Source organism: Hyla sarda, chromosome 5, assembly GCF_029499605.1.
Source record: "Hyla sarda isolate aHylSar1 chromosome 5, aHylSar1.hap1, whole genome shotgun sequence".
NCBI lineage: Eukaryota > Metazoa > Chordata > Amphibia > Anura > Hylidae > Hyla > Hyla sarda.
This window is the reverse complement of record NC_079193.1, coordinates 323,369,703-323,386,837: the sequence shown is the minus strand read 5'-3', so window position 1 is coordinate 323,386,837 and position 17,135 is coordinate 323,369,703. Positions and strand designations below refer to the sequence as shown.

The 17,135-nt window shown below is 46.7% G+C and overlaps 1 protein-coding gene across 3 annotated transcripts in view; it reads right to left on the bottom strand.

The window, feature by feature from the left end:
* LOC130274230 (Y+L amino acid transporter 2-like) overlaps positions 1-17,135 on the bottom strand; it is a 76,746-nt gene that overhangs the window by 36,907 nt on the left and 22,704 nt on the right. For all 3 annotated transcript variants that reach the window (XM_056522303.1, XM_056522304.1, XM_056522305.1), the window contains exon 4: positions 12,329-12,473. In XM_056522303.1, coding sequence (XP_056378278.1) covers positions 12,329-12,473 — 145 coding nt within the window. The remainder of the gene's footprint in view (positions 1-12,328; positions 12,474-17,135) is intronic.

Genomic DNA, 17,135 nt, shown 5'->3' with positions numbered 1-17,135 from the left:
TCTTGGGTGATTATTTGCGACATTTTGTTTCCTCCCGCCAGGATGACTGGGCAGATCTCCTCCCATGGGCCGAATTCTCGTATAACTTCAGGGTCTCTGAGTCTTCCTCCAAATCCCCATTTTTCGTGGTGTACGGCCGTCACCCTCTTCCCCCCCTCCCTACTCCCTTGCCCTCTGGTCTGCCCGCTGTGGATGAAATTTCTCGTGACCTTTCCATCATATGGAGAGAGACCCAAAATTCTCTCTTACAGGCTTCATCACGCATGAAGAAGTTCGCGGATAAGAAAAGAAGAGCTCCCCCCGTTTTTTCCCCTGGAGACAAGGTATGGCTCTCCGCTAAATATGTCCGCTTCCGTGTCCCTAGCTACAAGTTGGGACCACGCTATCTTGGTCCTTTCAAAATTTTGTGTCAAATTAATCCTGTCTCTTATAAACTTCTTCTTCCTCCCTCTCTTCGTATCCCTAATGCCTTTCACGTCTCTCTTCTCAAACCACTCATCCTCAACCGTTTTTCTCCCAAATCTGTTCCTCCCACTCCTGTTTCCGGCTCCTCGGACATCTTCTCGGTCAAAGAAATTTTAGCTGCCAAAAAGGTCAGAGGGAAAAATTTTTTTTTAGTGGACTGGGAGGGTTGTGGTCCTGAAGAGAGATCCTGGGAACCTGAGGACAACATCCTAGACAAAAGTCTGCTCCTCAGGTTCTCAGGCTCTAAGAAGAGGGGGAGACCCAAGGGGGGGGGTACTGTTACGCCGAGCGCTCCGGGTCCCCGCTCCTCCCCGGAGCGCTCGCTTCACTCTCCCCGCGGCAGCGCTCCGGTCACGTCCTCTGACCCGGGGCGCTGCGATTCCGCTGCCAGCCGGGATGCGATTCGCGATGCGGGTTGCGCCCGCTCGCGATGCGCACCCCGGCTCCCCTACCTGACTCGCTCTCCGTCTGTTCTGTCCCGGCGCGCGCGGCCCCGCTCCCTAGGGCGCGCGCGCGCCGGGTCTCTGCGATTTAAAGGGCCACTGCGCCGCTGATTGGCGCAGTGGTTCCAATCAGTGTGTTCACCTGTGCACTTCCCTATATCACCTCACTTCCCCTGCACTCCCTTGCCGGATCTTGTTGCCTTAGTGCCAGTGAAAGCGTTCCTTGTGTGTTCCTTGCCTGTGTTTCCAGACCTTCTGCCGTTGCCCCTGACTACGATCCTTGCTGCCTGCCCCGACCTTCTGCTACGTCCGACCTTGCTTTTGCCTACTCCCTTGTACCGCGCCTATCTTCAGCAGCCAGAGAGGTGAGCCGTTGCTAGTGGATACGACCTGGTCACTACCGCCGCAGCAAGACCATCCCGCTTTGCGGCGGGCTCTGGTGAAAACCAGTAGTGGCTTAGAACCGGTCCACTAGCACGGTCCACGCCAATCCCTCTCTGGCACAGAGGATCCACTACCTGCCAGCCGGCATCGTGACAGTAGGTCTTGAGACAACAACAGCAGGACTTGCGCCCACAGGTGGCTTCTCTTGCTGAAGTTGCAGCTTGGCCTTTCCAACCGCTCTCTCTATGGCACCTGGCTTCAATCTGCGCAGCGGGTTCCCTCCCCAAGGGGGTGGCATCGCTGCAGAGGTCTTCAAACTCTTCCAAAATCCTTTTTCTCTCTCTTTTTTTCTAGTTGTCCTTCTCTTTCTCCAACTCCAACTAGACTGTAAAATACTAGGCTTAGGGCTAGAAGGTAACTGTGACAAGATTCTATGACATCATAATGCAAAGATTATGTCCCATACAGTGTCCAGACCAAACACGGATGATGATATGCCCTCTTTGAAATCTATGGTTTTACATTTACGAACACAATAATAAAAACATTTTTAATCCCTTCCACGTTCTTGTCATGCCGGTCGGTATGATGCAGGCTCGAGTCGGGAGCCCGCGTCATACCCTGTTAACGGCCATTGGACGAGTATAGACGTCCATGGTTGTTATCGGGTTTATATACAGTTACTACTAAAGCTGGTACTAATTGCCTCTAAGATGTTTGTCAAGGCTATACAACGGCCATTATACAATCCCCATCTTCATCAAAACTAAACTAAATTTTTTTAGTTCAATGGGGGTCATTACTAAATCGTCTGGAAACTGCCTTCCACTCCACTCCATATCCTCAACTTCTGCAATAGACCATTTTGCTATCACATCGGGAGGTCTTACGCTACCATCCACAGGTCTTGCTCAAACATCAACAGGTCTTGCACTAACATCCCCAGGTCTTGCGCTAACATCTGCAGGTTTTGCTCTAACATCTGCAGGTTTTGAGCAAACAACAGCAGGTCTTGCGCCAACATCCGCTGGTCTTGAGCCAACAACAGCAGGTCTTGAGCCAACAACAGCAGGTCTTGCGCCAATAACAGCAGGTCTTGAGACAACATCCACAGGTCTTGAGACAACAACAGCAGGTCTTGAGACAACAACAGCAGGTCTTGCAGCAATATCCGCAGGTCTTGTGACAACAACAGCAGGTCTTGCGCCCACAGGTGGCTTCTCTTGCTGAAGTATCAGCATGGCCTTTTCAACTGCTCTCTCTATGGCATCTGGCTTCAATCTGCGCAGTGGGTTTCCTCCCCAAGGGGGTGGCATCGCTGCAAAGGTCTTCAAACTCTTCCAAAATCCTTTTTCGCTCTCTTTTTTTCTAGTTGTCCTTCTCTTTCTCCAACTCCAACTAAACTGAAAAACACTAGACTTAGAGCTAGAAGGTAACTGTGACAAGATTCTATGACATCATAATGAAAAGATTATGTCCCATACCGTGTCCAGACCAAACACAGATGATGATATGTCCTCTTTGAAATCTATGGTTTTACATTTACGAATACAATAATAACAACATTTTTAATCCTTTCCACATTCTTGTCATGCCGGCCGGTATGATGCAGGCTCGAGTCGGGAGCCCGCGTCATACCCTGTTAACGGCCATTGGACGAGTATAGACGTCCCTGGTTGTTATTGGGTTTATATACAGTTACTACTAAAGCCGGTACTAATTGCCTCTAAGATGTTTGTCAAGGCTATACAACGGCCATTATACAATCCCCATCTTCATCAAAACTAAACTAAGTTTTTTTAGTTCAATGGGGGTCATTACTAAATCGCCTGGAAACTGCCTTCCACTCCACTCCATATCCTCAACTTCTGCAATAGACCGTTTTGCTATCACATCGGGAGGTCTTATGCTACCATCCACAGGTCTTGCTCAAACATTAACAGGTCTTGCACTAACATCCCCAGGTCTTGCGCTAACATCTGCAGGTTTTGCTCTAACATCTGCAGGTTTTGAGCAAACAACAGCAGGTCTTGTGCCAACATCCGCTGGTCTTGAGCCAACAACAGCAGGTCTTGAGCCAACAACAGCAGGTCTTGTGCCAACAACAGCAGGTCTTGAGACAACATCCACAGGTCTTGAGACAACAACATCAGGTCTTGCACCCACAGGTGGCTTCTCTTGCTGAAGTATCAGCATGGCCTTTCCAACTGCTCTCTCTATGGCATCTGGCTTCAATCTGCGCAGCGGGTTTCCTCCCCAAGGGGGTGGCATCGCTGCAAATGTCAAACTCTTCCAAAAATCCTTTTTCGCTCTTTTTTTTTCTAGTTGTCCTTCTCTTTCTCCAACTCCACCTAGACTGAAAAACACTAGGCTTCGAGCTAGAAGGTAACTGTGACAAGATTCTATGACATCATAATGCAAAGATTATGTCCCATACAGTGTCCAGACCAAACACAGATGATGATATGTCCTCTTTGAAATCTATGGTTTTACATTTACGAATACAATAATAAAAACATTTTTAATCATTTCCACATTCTTGTCATGCCGGCCGGTATGATGCAGGCTCGAGTCGGGAGCCCGCGTCATACCCTGTTAACGGCCATTGGACGAGTATAGACGTCCCTGGTTGTTATTGGGTTTATATACAGTTACTACTAAAGCCGGTACTAATTGCCTCTAAGATGTTTGTCAAGGCTATACAACGGCCATTATACAATCCCCATCTTCATCAAAACTAAACTAAGTTTTTTTAGTTCAATGGGGGTCATTACTAAATCGCCTGGAAACTGCCTTCCACTCCACTCCATATCCTCAACTTCTGCAATAGACCGTTTTGCTATCACATCGGGAGGTCTTATGCTACCATCCACAGGTCTTGCTCAAACATTAACAGGTCTTGCACTAACATCCCCAGGTCTTGCGCTAACATCTGCAGGTTTTGCTCTAACATCTGCAGGTTTTGAGCAAACAACAGCAGGTCTTGTGCCAACATCCGCTGGTCTTGAGCCAACAACAGCAGGTCTTGAGCCAACAACAGCAGGTCTTGCGCCAACAACAGCAGGTCTTGAGACAACATCCACAGGTCTTGAGACAACAACATCAGGTCTTGCACCCACAGGTGGCTTCTCTTGCTGAAGTATCAGCATGGCCTTTCCAACTGCTCTCTCTATGGCATCTGGCTTCAATCTGCGCAGCGGGTTTCCTCCCCAAGGGGGTGGCATCGCTGCAAATGTCAAACTCTTCCAAAATCCTTTTTCGCTCTCTTTTTTTCTAGTTGTCCTTCTCTTTCTCCAACTCCAACTAGACTGAAAAACACTAGGCTTCGAGCTAGAAGGTAACTGTGACAAGATTCTATGATATCATAATGCAAAGATTATGTCCCATACAGTGTCCAGACCAAACACAGATGATGATATGTCCTCTTTGAAATCTATGGTTTTACATTTACGAACACAATAATAAAAACATTTTTAATCCCTTCCACGTTCTTGTCTCTTGCACCTCAAAAACATCTCCAAAATCTGTTCGATTACAACGACATATCACTTACCCAGATCTGAAGTCTGGGAATGCGGACGTCCGTTGAATTAGACTCTATTGATAAAAGCTGGACTTGCATTAAGGAGGCGGGACCCAGCATTCTAGGTATATCAGGTGTCACCTCCATTGCATAAAGCTCGCTATTATCAATGGAGGCTGATACAATGGGTATCTCAATGACTGGACCATGTGAATCCAGGTAAGTGATACTATGGTGTCCCAGGAGGTTTTGCGCACACAGGTGGAGGAGGTCCTGCGCTCACAGGCAGAGGAGGTCTTGTGCTCAAATGCGGAGGAGGTCTTGCGCACATAGGCAGATTAGGTCCTGCCCTCACAGGCGGAGGAGGCCCTGCGCTCACAGGTGGAGGAGATCTTGCACTCACAGGCAGAGGAGGTCTTGCACTCACAGGCGGAGGAGATCTTGCGCTCACAGACGGAGGAGGTCTTGCGCTCACAGGCAGAGGAGGTCTTGCGCTCAAAGGCGAAGGAGGTCCTGCACTCGCAGGCGGAGGAGGCCTTGCACTCACAGACGGAGGGGGTCTTGTGCTCACAGGCAGAGGAGGTCTTGCTCTCACAGGCAGAGGATGTCTGACACAATGGGTTTCTCTATGACCATGACCGGAACGTGAATCCAGGTAAGTGATACTGTGGTGTTCCAGAAGGTCTTGCACTTACAGGTGGAGGAGTTCTTGGGCTCACTGGCAGAGGAGGTCTTGCGCTCACTGGAGGATGATGTCTTGCACTCACAGGCGGAGGAGGTCTTGCGAGGAGGGATGGGGGGAGCAGTCTCTCCCCTACTTCCCCCTCTCTTCCTCCCCCTTTTTCTCATTCTTATCTATTTAGTCTATGTTCCTATAGCGGAACAATTTATGGCCTATCTTAGTGTGCATTCTCCACATCTATTGTCTTAACCCCTGCATATTTGTGAGATTGTAACCTGTGTCTTCTGCTTGTGAGCATAGATTTGCTTCAGACTTGATAAAGGGAGGAATCCCAAAATCTTGTCTTTACAAAATTCTGTTAATCCAATAAAAAAAAGTATTACAAGATACTGAAATTTTTTTTGATATTTGTTTTATATTGTTTTGCACACATTGATGTCTTGTGTTTGCTCGTAGTGATTAGAGATGAGCGAATTTTAGAAAAATTTGATTTGGCCGATTTGCCGAATTTTCCCCAAAAAATTTGGTTCGGTACGAATTTATTCAAAGCAAATTTATATAAAAAAAATGCTATTTCTGGCCTACATAGAGGCTCAAAAGGGGTGTAAAACACTTTGCCTTGTCCTAACATGCATAGAGAGTGTGCTGTGTTAGTGAAATAATACTGTTATTCAGTATGACATGCAGATTACAGGCCTCGCTATTAGAATCACTGCCACAGAGCATCTGGATGTGGCAGATTTTTTATGTAATTTTTATTTAATATAATTTGAATTTATTTAAATTTTATTGATTACCCATTCTGGTGAGCATCGAGCTGGCGGTCCACCACGAGGCGAGCTACAACCTGTTCCAGCTCCTGCCTCTCAGCGCACCACCATACTCTGAGTGTCCACTTGAAAAGAGAGGGACTGCAGTACCAGCAACTTGGACAGGAGCACATTCAGGTCCAAGCTGTTTCATTGGATTCTTGTCATAATTCCACAGGTAATATGTTGTTGACGACCATAGTCTTGAAAAGATTACATCCATTTTTTTAATTTATATCTGAGATTTATATTAGATTCCCAAGTTCAATGTCCCGGTGTTTACTTTGAACTAATACTGTATGACCACAAAACCCATTCTAACAAGGAGTCACATGGCGGCACAATGACAGAGCCTAGAGGTGGCAGCAGCATGAGGAGACCATAATCTGGCAGAATGACAAAGCCTGGAATTGGTGGCAGCAAGAGGAGACCATATAGTGGCTGAATGACACAGCCTGGTGTTGGTGGCAGCATGAGGAGACCATAGAGCCTCACAATCCCTAAGATTAAAAGATCAATTTTTACATTTAAATTGAAGATATATGGTAGCTAGTGCTACCATAAACATTGTTAGGTAATGTCCAAGGCCCAGCAGTATCAGTAAACAATATAGTGGCTGAATGGCACAGCCTGGAGTTGGCGGCAGCATGAATAGTATAGTGGCTGAATGGCACAGCCTGGAGTTGGCGGCAGCATGAGTAGAACATATAGTGGCTGAATGGCACAGCCTGGAGTTTGCGGCAGCATGAGGAGACCATATAGTGGCAGAATGAGACAGATGGAGGTGGCAGCAGCATCAAGAGTCCTGAAAGTCCTGAGTGGTGTGGTGGGTGGCAATACCAGTATCCAGAGACAAAGGTGGGTGAAAAAAGGTCTGATGCGGAGGAATGTTTGAAACTGGGGAGCAGCACCTTAAATCTGTTTGGCGCTATCCCTATTTCTGAAGTGTTGGTGTGGCACCATGGTCAGTCTACTCTGATGCATCAGGCATTGGTGATTTGAAATCCTGACTGATCCATGCCTGATTCATCTTCACAAAGGTCAGTCTCTCCACATTTTTCGTGGACAGACAAGTTCTCCTTGGGTTGACTATGGGACACGGTGGAGGATGAGAAGGCGGAGTCGCACACTGTTGCAGGACCAATGGCCTGAGTCAGAAGCGACGTGACCTGTTCAAAATGCTGTTGTGGCTGTGCAGGAATCACATTCGCTCAGTGGGCCGTAAAGGACATGTATTGTCCCTTACCATAGTTACAGCTCCACACGTTGGTGCACTTTGGTACACTTTGGTAGAGTGGGGTGGTGGGTATTCCTGGTGGCATCAGATGTGTGGCATCAGGCGGGTGGCAGGATCAGAATAGTAGCTGAGGCAGGTAGGCAGAAGAAAACAGTCTTTTTTGTCAAAGTGTTCGTGTGCACAAGTAAGTATTGAGGATATGCATAACATAAAACTTAACTTTCAGCAGTATACTTATTAGCTGAAATTTAACTTTTCTTAGGATAAAATATATGGACCCAATTTTTTTTTAAATCTAACAAAAGGAAAGGTGTGCAAAAAACACCATGTGCCACCAACACCACCAAGTATTTATGCGATGCAAAGACCTCTAAAAGGTGGAAGGAAACAACATATGGTCCATTGTAACAGGTGGGGGTAAAAACTTCCCCTGTTAATGGAGAACTGGAGAAATAATTCGCTGGGGACAATCCTGTCAAAATTTATGCCTCCAACCAGTTCTGTGTAAAGTGAATACTCGTCTTACTCCTTTACCTTGCATGCCGCCACCTTACCAAGATTACCAAGTTTTCTGCAAGAAACAGGCTGAGTCTCTGCCTCCACATTGTCCTTACAACTGCCCTATTGATCTTCTGCCTGGTACCTCTCCTCGTGGAAGGATATACCCTCTATCAGTTCCTGAGACCAAAGCCATGGCTGAGTATATCCAGGAGAATCTCCAAAATGGATTTATCCGTAAGTCCTCTTATCCTGCTGGAGGAGGTTTCTTCTTTGTAGGGAAGAAGGATGGCTCACTCCCTCCATGTATTGACTACAGGGGACTTAACAAAATCACGGTCAAGAACCGTTACCCTCTACCTCTTATCTCAGAATTTTTTGACCGTCTACATGGTCTTCTCCAAGTTGGACTTACGCGGTGCGTATAACCTCAATCGATCTGCAAGGGAGATGAATGGAAAACGGTCTTCAATACTCGTGACGGACATTTTGAGTATCTTGTAATGCTTTTTGGTCTCTGCAATGTTCCAGCCATTTTTCAAGAGTTTGTCAATGATATCTTCCGTGATCTTCTCTACACTTGTGCTGTCGTATACCTGGATGACATCCTGATCTTCTCTTCCAACCTAGAGGAGCATTGTTCTTATGTTCGTCTGGTTCTTCAGCGACTATGGAAGAATCATCTCTTCGCTAAACTGGAGAAATGCCTGTTCGAGAAATCTAGTCTTCTGTTTCTTGCCTACATTGTCTCTCATCAGGGCTTGCAGATCGATCCAGATAAGTTGTCAACAGTATTGGATTGGCCTCGTCCTTCGGGCCTATGTGCTATTCAACGCTTTCTGGGATTCTCTAACTATTATCTTCAGTTTAGCCCACATTTTTCATCCTTGGTTGCTCCTATTGTGGCTCTCACTAAGAAGGCATCTAATCCTAAATCTTGGCCTCCTCCCGTGCTTACAGGACCTGATCCGGAGAGGCCCTTTGCTTTGGAGGTTGATGCCTCATCTATTGGAGCGGGTGCCATTCTCACTCAGAAAAATGCCAAGGGCAAGATTGTAACTTGTGGGTTCTTCTCCAAGACCTTTTGGAGATTGTGAACTCCTCGCTATCAAGCTAGCTTTGGAGGAATGGCGACATGTATTGGAAGGTTCTTCTCATCCGGTCAGCATCTACTCCGACCATAAGAATCTTCTATACCTTCAGTCTGCTCAGCGTTTGAACCCCTGCCAGGCAAGATGGTCACTGTTCTTTTCTAGGTTCAACTTCATTCACTTCCGTCCAGCAGACAAGAACATCAGGGCTGATGCTCTCTCCAGGTCCTCTGACGTCATTGGTTTGGAATCCACGCCTAGGCATATTATTCCTCCTGACTGTTTGATTCCTGCCGCTCCTGCCGAGATTCTGCCAGTTCCTCCGGGAAAATCCTTTGTGCCAGCCAGACTTAGACGCAAGGTCCTGAAATGAGCTCATTCTTCCATGACAGCAGGACATCCTGGAATACGCAAGACTCTACTTCTTATTTCCCGGCACTACTGGTGGCCCCATCTTGAACGTGATGTTTCTGATTTTGTTCGGTCCTGTGAAACATGTGCCCATGACAAAACTCCTCGACAGAGACCGGCAGGACTCTTACAGTCTTTACCCATTCCAGAGACTCCCTAGGCCTATATCGCCATGGATTTCATCACCGATTTTCCACCATCTCATAATAACCCTGTCATCTGGGTCGTTGTAGATCGGTTTTCCAAGATGGCTCATTTCATCCCTCTACCTGGTCTTTCTTCTGCCCTGCAGCTGGCAAAGTACTTCTTGTTACATGTCTTTTGTTTACATGGTCTTCCACAAGGCCGTCCCCATGTTTTGTTGTCTACGGACTCCATCTCCGTTCTCCTTTTCCTCTCCTAGTCTCCTCCGGTGTGCCTGCTGTTGATGAGCTGGTCCATAACTTCTCCACCATCTGGCAACAGACCCGACAGTTCTTATCCCTGGCTTCTTCACACATGAAGGCGCAAGCGGATAAAAGTAGAAGACCTCCTCCTTCCTTCTCTCCTGGTGACATGGTGTGCCTTTCATCCAAGTACATCCACTTCAAGATCCCTCGTTACAAGCTCGGTCCCCGCTACCTTGGTCCCTTCCAGATTCTATAAAAAATCAATCCTGTCTCCCACAAACTCTGTCTACCTGCTACGTTACGTATTCCCAATTCCTTCCACGTCTCTCTCCTCAAGCCTCTTGTCATAACCCAGTTCTCTCAGAAGAATCTTGTCCCCACACCTGTCTCCAGCTCTTCTGACATCTGCAAAGTAAAACAGATTCTTGCGACAAAAACTGTGAGAGGTAAACAATTTTTATTGTCGACTGGGAGGGTTACGGTCCTGAGGAGAGATCTTGGGAGCCTGAGGAGATTATCCTGGACCGTGACCTTCTCAGGAGTTTCCTCTCTCGTAAAAGGAGGGGGAGACCAAATGGGGGGGGGGGGGGGTACTGTTACGTTATGTGCTCCGGCCACAGCCGCTGGCCGTGAGTGCATGGTCCCCTTACCTGCTGCTGCCGACGGGGCTGGGACTCGCATCGCGGAACGTGCCCGCATGCGAGCTCCAGTCTGTTATTCTCCGGGTATTTCTGCTGCCTCTCGGCTCCGGCGTGCATGTCCCCGTCCCCTAGGGCGCGCGCACCGGAGCTTTAAGATTTAAAGGGCCAGTACGCTCATTAGTATAATTCACCTGTGGCTCATTTTTAAATTCCTCCACCCTCTTCACTCCCCTGCCAGATCTTTGTTGCCTTGTGCCTAGAGAAAGCGTTCCTCAGTATTGCTTTGCCGTGTATCTGATCACTTGCTTTGTGACTTTGACCTTGCTCCTCTGCCGCCTGCCTATTAAACTCCTGCTACTTCTTGACTATGCTACTGTGCTGCCTGCCTTGACCTTCTGATACCCAGACTATGAGCTGCCTTATCCCTCCTGTGCCTCGCAATTCCTCAGCCGCCTGTGTGGTCGTGCCATGTCAGGAGTAGCGACTTGGGTGCCTCCTGCCGCAGCAAGTCCCTCCCACTTTGCGGCAGGCTCTGTGAAAACCAGAGGCACCTTAGACTCCGCTCCCTGGTACTGTCTGAGTCATCTGCCACACAGGTCCAGCGGATCCACATCCACCTGTGTTCCTGTCTTCTGAAACGTGAGTTTTACAAGAGTATCTAGGCCCTTGACAGATGAACAGGTACAAAATAGTACACTACTCAGATGTACCTATGTGGTATGCACTTATGAGAGCAGAAAATGCACTACAGTACACTGAAAAAACATATTTTTGCACAACACCAGCAGTACACAACAGTGCTGCAGCACACAGTCGCTGTGTACTAAACTCAAAATTTCACTCTCTCAAACATTATTAGGAATGGACTGCTGGGTAATATACCATCTACAGACTAGTACAACCAGCAGACCATTTGTTGTGGAACAAAGACACAGAGTTGCGCTGAAAAATTCTTCCTGCCTCCTCTGCTAAGGTTTATGAAGTTGAGACAGCTTGTTGAAATGTATGAGGCAACACACATCTCTCTGTAATACAATGCTGTAGAAAGTGACTGGGAGGTCAATGGCTGCAGTAAAAAAAAATTTCATTGAAAAACGCACTGCTCTCTGTCCACCAGAACGCTGACGTTACTACGAGGTGAAACGCTGCTAGAAAAAGCTTTTCTATGTAACATACAATGCACTGACAGTCCTATCTCTCTGCAGTGAAAGGATGAAGTGACTGACCGCAAGATGGCTGCCGATTATATAGGGTTGTGACATCACAGGGGTGGCTGGCTGCTGATAGGCTGCATCCTGCATGTGATTCAGGGTCATCCCACCTACCGTTGTTCCCGCCTTCCTAGAGTTCCTTGCCTCATGTCCTCACATGTGGATCCACCATTTTAGATGCCCTGGGGCCTGAACTGCAGTAAATAGAGTTTAATGAAGCGTTTTGCGCAATAGAATCACGGCAATATTCGCATTCATTGCGAATCTAATATTCGATTCGCTCATCTCTACTCTAGACCATGCAGGTTCTTCACCTTCTTAAAACACTCATACTGGTAGACCATTTGGCTTCCTATAAAATAGTCTTTAAACAGAATTTGTGTGTGTATATGCATGAGATAAAAGGAAGACTACATTGTGAATCCCAATGCAAGTGATCATGTTATCTTATGTCACTAGTATGAAATGTTAAAAACATAGTAAAACAATACATAAAATACAACTTATTTTCATTCTTTAGAACAAAACAACAAAAAACAAAAACCTTTCTGGATTCTTCATTTCTTCTGTAACAAAATTCAGCGTATCCCATCCAGAATAGGAATAAAGAGCAGAATAGAGAGCAAGAGCCATGAATCCCACATTAGTGGTGGAGTCTTGAAATGGAGTTTGTAGATTTGCAGTTTCACCTGGGAAAAGAACGATGAACATGAATGTCCCTCCTGCTATCATCCCTGGGCTGCAGTTAACATATCATTTGTCAAAGCATAGGGTGATATTTAGGGCTCCAAATTCTGGGGTGATAGTTGTTGCCGGTGTGAGGTACAATCTTGTGCCCCGTGTAAAATTGCTTCTGCTTCTCCCCTCAGCTTTCTGAAGATTTCGGAAGTTCGGTTCCCCCGTTCTGCCCACCCACAGTAGTACGGGCAGAACGGGGGAACTGACCTTAATCGGCGCTGGAGGTCCACTTACCTTCAGCGATCAGCGGCGGGCGGCAGAGGATGGTGATGCAGCTCCTAGGTGCGGTCCCCTGGTGCGACGATCCTACGGAAGCCGGTGAGTAGTTGCCTAGCAACATCTGGAGGGCTACAGTTTTGTGACCACTATACAGTGGTCTCTAAACTGTAGCCCTCCATATGTTGCAAAACTACAACTCCCAGCATGCCCAGACAGCTGTTTGCTGTTTGGGCATGCTGGGATTTGCAGTTTTGCAGCAGCTGGAGGGCTACAGATTGGAGATCATTGTGCAGTGGTCTCTAAACTGTGACCGTCTAGATCTTGCAAAACTACAACTCCCAGCATGCCCACACAGCAGTTTGCTGTTAGAGTATACTGGGATTCGTAGTTTTGCAACATCTGGAGGGCCACAGTTTGGAGATCACTGTGCAGCTGTTGCATAACTCCAGCTGTTGCATAACTACATCTCCCAGCATGCCCTTCTGCGATCAATAAATGCTGGGAGTTGTAGTTTTGCAACAGCTGGAGGCACACTGGTTCGAAAATACTGAGTTAGGTAACAGAAACTAACTGAAGGTTTTCCAACCAGTGTGCCTCCAGATGTTGCAAAAGTACAACTCCCAGCATGCACGGTCTGTCAGTGCATGCTTGAAGTTTTAGTTTTGTAACAGCTGGAGGTTTGAACCCCCCTCCCACCCCCCATGTGAATTCACACAGGCGGGTTTACAGTGAGTTTCCTGCTTCAAGTTTGAGCTGCGGCAAATTTTCCGCCGCAGCGCAAACTCCTAGCGAGAAACTTACCGTAAACCCCCGCCAGTGCGAATGTACTCTAAAAACACTACACTAACACGTAATATAGGGTAAAACACCACATATACACCCCCTTACACTGTCCCCCCCCCAGTAAAAATGAAAATGTATCGTACGGCAGTGTTTCCAAAATGGAGCATCCATCTGTTGCAAAACAACAACTCCCAGCATTTCCGGACAGCCTCTGATTGTCCAGGCATGCAAGGAGTTTAGCTACAGCTGGAAGCACCCTGTTTGGGAATCACTGGCGTAGAATACCCCTATGTCCACCCCTATGCAATCCCTAATTTAGTCCTGGCATGGCGCTCTCTCACTCTGGAGCCCTAAAATGCTAGTGTTGCCCTATATTTTTCATTTTCAAAAGGAAAAATAGGAAAAAAAGCCCCCCAAAATTTGTAAAAATTGTGAGTAAGAACATACCCCATATGTGGATGTAAAGTGCTCTGTGGATGCACTACAATGCTCAGAAGAGGAGGAGCATCATTAGGCTTTTTGAGAGAAAATCTGTCCAGAATTTAAGGCCATGTGTGTTTACAAAGCCCCCGTAGTGCCAGAACAATGGACCCCCCCACATGTGACCCCATTTTGGAAACTACACCCCTCATGTAATGTAATAAGGGGTACAGTGAGCATTTACACCCCCCAGGTGTCTGACAGATTTTTGGAACAATGTTCCAAAGAGCTGTCAAACGTCAGTGAGGCGTAAATGCTCACTGCACCCCTTACTAAATTCTGTGGGTGGGGTTTAGTTTCGGAAATGGCCCCTGACTTCCATTCCAAACAAATTCCATCTCCAAAAGCTCAATGGTGCTTCGCCTCTTCTGAGCATTGGGTGGGGTTTAGTTTCGGAAATGGCCCCTGACTTCCATTCCAAACAAATTCCATCTCCAAAAGCTCAATGGTGCTTCGCCTCTTCTGAGCATTGTAGTTCGCCAGCATAGCACTTGACGTCCACACATGGGGTATTTCCATACTCAGAAGAAATGCGGTTACAAATTTTGAGGGCATTTTCTCCTATTACCTCTCGTAAAAAATGTTAAATTTGGGGAAAAAACTGCATTTAAGTGAAAAATTTTTTTTTCTCATTTAAACATCCGGCAAACACCTGTGGGGTGTTAAGGCTCAATGTACCCCTTGTTACGTTCCTTGAGGGGTGTAGTTTCCAAAATAGTAGGCCATGTGCTTTTTTTCCCCCTGCTGTTCTGGCACCATACGGGCTTCCTAAATGCGACATGCCCCAAAAACCATTTCAGCAAAATTTGCTTTCCAAAAGACAAATGTGACTCCTTCTCTTCTGAGCATTGTAGTTCGCCCGCAGAGCATTTTATGTCCTAACATGGGGTATTTCCATACTCAGAAGAGATGGGGTTACAAATTTTGAGGGGCAATTTCACCCATTACCCTTTGTAAAAATTTGGGAAGGGCTCACTGGACCCCTTTTTACGTGCCTTGTGGGGTGTAGATTCCAAAATAGTATGACATGTGTTTTTTGTTTTTTGTGCTGTTCTGGCACAATAGGGGCTTCATAAATGCAACATGCCCCCAAAAACCATTTGAGCAAAATTCACTCGCCAAAATCCCAGTGTCACTCCTTCCCTTCTGATCCCTCTACTGCGCCCGCCGAACACTTCACATACACATGAGGTATTTCCTTACTCGAGAGAAATTGGGTTACAAATTTTGGGGGGCTTTTTCTCCTATTACCCCTTTTAAAAAATCAAAAACTGGGTCTACAAGAACATTCGAGTGTAAAAAATGAAGATTTTGAATGTTCTCCTTTACTTTGCTGCTTTTCCTGTGAAACACCTAAAGGGTTAAAAAACTTTCTGAATGTCATTTTGAATACTTTAAGGGGTGCAGTTTCTATAATTTGGTAATTTATGGGGTATTTATAATATAAAGGCCCTTCAAATCCATTTAAAAAATGAACTGGTCCCTGAAAAATTCAGAATTAGAAAATTTTGTGAAAAATTTGAAAATTGCTGCTGAACTTTGAAGCCCTCTTGTCACGATGCCGGCTGGCAGGAGGTGGATCCTCTGTGCCAGAGAGGGATTGGCGTGGACCGTGCTAGTGGACCGGTTCTAAGTCACTACTGGTGTTCACCAGAGCCCGCCGCAAAGCGGGATGGTCTTGCTGCGGCGGTAGTGACCAGGTCGTATCCACTAGCAACGGCTCAACCTCTCAGACTGCTGAAGATAGGCGCGGTACAAGGGAGTAGACAAAAGCAAGGTCGGACGTAGCAGAAGGTCGGGGCAGGCAGCAAGAATCGTAGTCAATAAGGCAATAGCAGGAGGTCAAGTACACAGTATGGACAAACACAGTAACGCTTTCACTAGGCTCAAAGGCAACAAGATCCGGCAGGGGAGTGCAGGGGCAGTGATCAGATATAGTCTGGGAGCAGGTGGAAGCCAATTAAGCTAATTGGGCCAGGCACCAATCATTGGTGCACTGGCCCTTTAAGTCTCAGGGAGCTGGCGCGCGCGCGCCCTAGAGAGCGGAGCCGCGCGCGCCAGCACATGACAGCAGGGGACCGGGACGGGTAAGTGACCTGGGATGCGATTCGCGAGCGGGCGCGTCCCGCTGTGCGAATCGCATCCCCGACGGCCATGACAGTGCAGCGCTCCCGGTCAGCAGGACCGACCGGGGCGCTGCGGAGAGAGAGACGTCGTAAGCGCTCCGGGGAGGAGCGGGGACCCGGAGCGCTAGGCGTAACACCTCTGATGTCTTCCAAATGTAAAAACATGTCAACTTTATGATACCAACATAAAGCAGACATATTATATATGTGAATCAATATATAATTTATTGGAATGTCTATTTTCCTTACAAGCAGAGAGCTTAAAAGTTAGAAAAATGCAAAATTTCCAATTTTTTCATCATATTTGGGAATTTTTCACCAAGAAATGATGCAAGTATTGACAAAAATTTACCACTAACATAAAGTAGAATATGTCACAGAAAAAAATAAACAATCTCAGAATCATAATGAAAACTAAAAGCATCCCAGAGTTATTAATGCATTAATGCTTAAAGTGACAGTGGTCAGATGTCCAAAAAACGCTCTGGTCCTATAGGTGAAAATGGGCTTGGTCCTTGAGGGGTTAAGGCTGCTTAGTCCAACCTGTGTGTCTCCTAGAGCGGTAGTGCTTTGTCTTTTTGCCAAGTGCTACTTTCCTTGGAATTTGCTATACAGCTTATCCTTCTGCTATACTGTAGCTTTCTGCTGTTTATTCTAGCGACGTTTGTTGCCGTTCATTTGCTTTCCTTGTGGTAAAGCTTATCTCTTTTCTTGGGTTAATATTTTTTCCTATTCTCCCCTTCCCATATATTTAAAACTGCTCTTATCTTTCAGAGCATGTCATCTGCTGACGGTTCCCGTGAGGCACCCACAAAAAAGTCCGCCTCTAAAAGGAAGCATTTAAATTGCCATGACTGCCAGGCACTGTTATAGGGCACTTATCAGTTCTCTCGCTGTCCTTCTTGCCGTGCCAGAACTCAGGCCCAGCAGGAGCCAACCATTCAAGATATGGTCATCTGGGTCAAAGATTTCGTGTCCTCCAACATGAACACGATGGGAGCCTCC